This window comes from Carlito syrichta, unplaced genomic scaffold (genome assembly GCF_000164805.1).
Source record: "Carlito syrichta isolate Samal-C Ts95f unplaced genomic scaffold, Tarsius_syrichta-2.0.1 Scaffold130369, whole genome shotgun sequence".
In the NCBI taxonomy this organism is placed as follows: domain Eukaryota; kingdom Metazoa; phylum Chordata; class Mammalia; order Primates; family Tarsiidae; genus Carlito; species Carlito syrichta.
In genome coordinates this window covers 347,175-352,917 of record NW_007074465.1, presented here as the reverse complement: position 1 = coordinate 352,917, position 5,743 = coordinate 347,175, and the positions used below count along the sequence as shown (strand labels likewise).

At 52.4% G+C, this 5,743-nt stretch overlaps 1 protein-coding gene across 3 annotated transcripts in view; it reads left to right on the top strand.

Moving 5' to 3' along the window:
• The window catches only part of MLC1 (megalencephalic leukoencephalopathy with subcortical cysts 1), a 24,553-nt gene that overhangs the window by 1,089 nt on the left and 17,721 nt on the right, over nt 1–5,743 (top strand). For all 3 annotated transcript variants that reach the window (XM_008048949.2, XM_008048948.2, XM_008048947.2), the window contains exons 2-4: nt 632–721; nt 1,225–1,278; nt 1,659–1,760. In XM_008048949.2, the coding sequence (XP_008047140.1) occupies nt 632–721; nt 1,225–1,278; nt 1,659–1,760 (246 nt within the window). The remainder of the gene's footprint in view (nt 1–631; nt 722–1,224; nt 1,279–1,658; nt 1,761–5,743) is intronic.

Here is a 5,743-nt window from a genome sequence, read left to right as displayed (position 1 = left end):
TGCTGCCCAGGCGGGTCTCGAACCTGTGGGCTCAGGCAATCCACTCACCTCAGCCTCCCAAAGGCGCGGGATTACAGGCTGAGCCACCGAGCTCGGTGAGTCCTGTCTTTTTATGGCCACAAAGCCCTTGGGTGAGGACTGGGGGTAGACCACGTGTGCTTGTGACGTCCTTGTCTGACTGGGTGCCGACAAGGCACAGCCTCCAGTCCCTGCTGGCATGATGTCTTTACAACGTAAGGTGGGATCTTTTCCTAGGATGGAGTCACTATGTCAGGGGTGGGATCTGGAGGCCCCTGAATTTGAACATGCTGGAGTGAGGGTGTTTCCTGGGGAGGGGTATCATTTCTTGCTTTGTATATTGGCAGACTCCCTTCCTCTCCCACCACTCACAGTGTGAGGGTGCATGCCCTGACACTGGGCTGGGAGGATGGTCCATTTTCTGGACTGCAGCATGGCTGTGTCTGTCCTATGGGGAGGAGTCCAGGTCAGGCAGTCCAGATGCAGGCCCAGTGGATGTCGTGGGATGTTGGTTAGTCGCCAACATGGAGGATCCGTGAAGTCGTGGTGGAGGGGTTGGTGCCTCATCTCCAGACAGCTGGTTCTGACCTGGACCTGTGCTGCTCTTTTGCAGAGCTGCCTGCTTGTGACCTCGGGATTCTCGCTGTACCTGGGGAATGTGTTTCCTTCTGAGATGGACTACTTACGCTGTGCCGCAGGCTCCGTGAGCAATGTTCCTCGGCGGCACCCACCGCCATACCCTCAAGTTTCTGTGCTCCGAGACACACAGATTTCGGCCCCTAGTTCCTCCTTTATGATCTCTTCATCTGATGTTGGTTTCAAATAGGGCTGGGCATATTTGAGAATTCCTGGTGAAGCAGGTCGGAGCCTCGCTCTGCAGACGCTAGCGCTGGAGCTGGCCCTCTGCTCTCTAGCCTCTGCATCAGCTGCCAGGAGTTGGCAGGAGCCTGCCTTGGGGCTTGGGGACTGCACTCCCCCAGAGCTTTGTGCTGTTTCTGAAATCTCCTACAGTGCCAAGGCCATGGGGTCGGGGGCGATCCTCTCACCTTGGCCTCCCAAAGGACTGAGATTACAGGCTTGAGCCACCCGCCTGGCCCACATTACACGATTCTAAAGTAATGTGGGCCAGGTGGGTGACTCACACCTGTAATGGTGGCAGCTTGACTGGTGCGGGGGCTCATATCACAGGCTCTGGTTTCATTTCAGTGCATCCCCTCGGCAATTGTGAGCTTCGCTGTCTCGAGGAAAAATGTCAATGCGGTGAGTCCAGTGTCCGTCCAGTCTCCGTCCATCCTCTGCAGATGTGGAGGCTGCCCCAAGGCCCTGGCTGAGGCTCGAGCTGATGGCTGGGCGGGGAGGCGTGGAGGCCCAATCCCACCTGTGGTGGACAGGACAGGTGTGCACACAGGGATGCACACCTATGGCTCTCAGGAATTGTCCCCCCAGACTGTGGGACTCCCACCCTTCCCCAGCCTCTGCTGTGGGAGCAGGACAGAGACCTGAGCTCGCAGGGCCCCACCCCCGACTCCTGTTGCAGTCTTCAGGATTTTTAGTGAATGGCCTGCAGTTGGGTTTGATGCCTTTTCACCTTCATTTCTTTGTTATTGAAGGAAGGAAAAAACCCCTGCCATGTTTTGCAGATGCCTAACTTCCAGATACTGTTTGTTTCCACATTTGCTGTGACTACCACGTGTTTGATATGGTTTGGATGCAAACTAGTCCTGAACCCATCAGCAATAAACGTGAGTCTCCAGGGAAGGCTGGGGTCTGGGCAGCTCCCCGCTATGTCTTCCAGCTGAGGCCTGGTGCCCATGGCTCCACGCCGGCACCGGCGCATGTCTGTGGGTGTATGCTGAGTTGGAAACACACGGGGCATGTGTATCACAGCTCTGGAGTTTGACAGAGGTTGGGGATTGTGCCTATGCTTCTGAAGGAAAGAACTGTCTTTACTGAACTCTTATAACTGATTCTGGTGGATGGATTTACTGAAAAACAATATTTTTAACAATTCTTTTGCTGCAGTTTTAAAAAATTAGCAGGGACACAATACACTGCTTCCTCAGATCTGTGCTGCTGTTGATGTAAGACACAGCCATTTTATTACCTCAAAGGAAATGGAAGGGTGTTGTCACTTAAACCATGACGCCCACTGAGGAGAATCTCATAGGAGCCCAGGGCCTGATCAGAGAACCTCATGGAAAGCGCCGCTCTGTGTGCAATGTTGAACGCACCTTCTCACAGATTGGGAAAAGCACGTGTAGAGGGCCTGGCCAGGCAAGAAAAGTGGGCGGCACATGGGCCTCCCAGAGAGTGCCCCAGCTGCTCAGGGTGCAGACGCAGCAGTTTCCTCCGCACATCACGCTGGCGTCACGGAGCGCACACAGCAAGTCACAAACGGCGTAAGACATCGACCCGCCAGCAATGGAGACCCGAACATGTGATTTAAATACAGATGTCATGTAACAGAAGTAAACATAGAAAGGTCCCAGGAATGCAGCAGGCCAAATGCCTGCGAGACTGTTTGGTGGAACGTCACGACACTCGTCACTAGGACAGTCCAAGTATGTGGAAGACAGGACACACGAGACCCAGTGTCATGGAGGGGCCTCCTTTCAACCCCATCCAGGCAGGCACGTCTACCATTAGAGTCCCTGCAGGTCTGTGTAGAGACCCCGGGGCCAGGGAAGGGAACACCCCTTGAAGACAAGCTTGGGGGTGTACCCCCCACAGCCAAGATTAGGACAAAGCCATCCTAATAAACAAGGTGGTGGGACAGGGGTTAGCCTAGAGTGGCCCCACGTGTGTGGACAGCGGTCATGTAACCCGGGAGGCACCAATGGTGTGGGCATGCACAGCAGATCCTACTTCCCACCTAGCGTGCAGGTCTAAACCTGCATGGCTGCGGCACGGGTAGGCGAGACCGCACTGTCCTTGGCAGATGTGGAAGCACACACCGAGGGAACGGGTGGCAGTTCTGGCAGGAGCTGTGGTCCCAGGTGTGTGCAGGACCCTGCAGTTCCACGGGAAAGACATGTACCTCACCAGGAGCGGGAGCCCCACCACCCACAAGAGCTAGCTCCCAGTCAACCTTAGAGGGGTCAAACCAGATGCCTCTCTGTCCTGAGCGCTCACCTCATACCCGGTGACCGATGCCACGCAGGCCCCCTGGAAACAAGTGTGGGATCTGCAGGGGTATCCTGAAGATGCACAGACCCCGGGCCACCCACTGGGCAAAGCCTGGAGGATGCACACCTGGAGCCAGGAAGTGTGCTCAGGAAGGCTGGATTCAGAGCAGAAATCCCAACCTAAACAAATGGCCACACCCAGAATGGTGCTGGCATACAGCAGGCATTCAGAAACGTGTGGTGGACATGCATGACACCCTCCTGTGGAGTGTGGCCTGGGGACTGCACTGTCCTCTCCTGGAGCTCAAGCTCGCGGGGTCTCAACTCTACCCAGGCCATGGATCCAGAATCTGCGAGAAACTAGACCCTCCGGGGTGGAGTCCCCGTCGCACCAAGCTCCTGAACGGTTGTCTGAAGCTACTGTGGTCGAAACAGTGTCTTGTCCAGGGACGCACCTATCAGAGGCAAAACAGAACACCGCCAAGTGCAGAACATTCGGGAATGAGGCCCTATCTGCGCGGTGCTGGGATGCTTCCTCTCTGCTTCCCTGTCAGCCTTCATTGACTTTGTGTGCTTCTACCCTTGGGCAGCCCCAGGGCCCTCGAAGATGTGGTTGTTGTTGTGTTTGTGTTTTTTCCTTCCCCCAGTGGCACAGCTGCAGAGCTGCTCTGCTGGTACCTAGCCCATCTGGGACTGTGCAGCCTGGTGCCTCTTCCTGCGGCGCCGAGGCCACAGTGGGTGCTCTATAACCCGCCAGCCCTTTTTAGGGATGGACGCCTAGATCCAGCACCTCCGAAGCTCCACTCTGCAGATGGGGCTGGCACGGACACGCTTCTCTGTGGGCCTCATTTACCAAGAAGCGGGGTTGCTGGGTCACACATTCTACCTGTATCCATTTAGCCAGGCACCCGCCACCAGCCCGAGGCTCTTGTGTCCTGACACCCTGTCAGATGCCGTCCTCTCCAGTTTACACGACAGCAGTGATTGCCTTGTCTTGTCTTGATTCACATTTTCTTATGACTTTTTGACCACTTCTTCCTCTGCCTTCTTTCAGTGTGTCTGAAAACCCAGATGTGTTTTTCTTGCAGATGCAGGGCCCGCTTCTAAAGAATGCACTAATCTCCCCAGCAGGAGCGGTTCCGCCACCTCCCACCGGCTTGTCCATCCCCAGGCGACACGCATGTCTACCATGGTGGCTTTGCAGCGTGCTATGAGAGCTTGAGGGACATGCTGTCTGCTTTGTCCTCTTTTGCAAAGTTCGCCTTGCTTATTTGAGATACACTGTGGAGTAGGCTCACCGAGTTCCTGTAAGACCACAGCTGGAGTTCTGTTGTGATTGCCATAGGTTTATAACCACTTTCATGAGCACTGCATCTTTCTTATGTTCAGTTGCCCATCATTGACTCTTTATATCTCTTCATTTATTGTGTTCAGGTCACCTTCTCTGTCCTTTCTTTGGGCTCTAATGCTGTGAATGCTGCTGGTATTCCTGGTTAAGTGATTCCTAGATCACGTACAGATTTTGTTGCTAATAACGGTGTCTTTTAAAAAAAAATTTATATTTTCAGATTGGTTATTGCTGGTACAGAGAGATGCTATTAACTTTTAAAACTTTTTATTTAGAAACATTTCAAGACTCAAAAGAATTTGCAAAAATAGTACAAAGAGTGGCTATGTGTCCTCCACCCAGATTCCTCTGGTGACAATCTGTCACATGATCAGAGCACATTGACAGAGGAAATTGACATTGGTACGATATATTGTCTGAGGTATAGACCTTATTTTTCCCATTAGAAAATGGAATTTTATAAGTTGCTTTTGTGTCTGGCAACTTTGCTGAGCTCTTTTGTTCCTGTAGCTTTCCTGTGGATGGTCCCAGCTTTTCTGTGTTAGTGATCATGTCATCTGCAAGCAATGACCGCATCCCCTTTCAGGCCTGATGTCTCTATTTCCTCCCTCCCTCCCTCCTCTCTCTCTCTCTCTCTTCCTCTCTCTCCCCTTCAATCCCTCCCTCCCTTCCTTCTTTCCTTCCTTCCGCCAGAACTCCAGCTACTGTGCCAGTCATATTAATGGGCATCCCTGTCTCACTACTGATTTTCAGTGGAATGTTTCTGAAGATTCTCCACTAGCTTTTTGATATGTCACTTTGGCTTAGTTAAACATGTTGTCTTCAAGTTCTGGTTTGTCGCTTTACAAATACAAATATGTGATGAATTGTAATATGGTAGTGGCTTTTTGGCATATATGAGGATGATCTTTTCTATTTAGTTAATTACACTGTGAAGTACATTGGTGAACTTTTCTTTCCTGCAGTAAACCTTCCGTGGTCATGGTGGGATTCTTTCCAGTATTTGGATAGGTTGACAAGGTTGTGTTTGGGATTTGTGCAGCAAGGTCTGTAAGTGACATGGGCCTCTGTGTCTTTCGTCAAGATTATACAAGACTTGCAAAACGAACAAGGTGACTCTTTCCCATTTTTAGAAACGACTTGATATGATAAGAATTGGCTGTTTCAGCCGGGCTCAGTGGCTCAGCCTGTAATCCCACGCCTTTGGGAGGCTGAGGTGAGTGAATTGCCTGAGCCCGCGGGTTCGAGACCC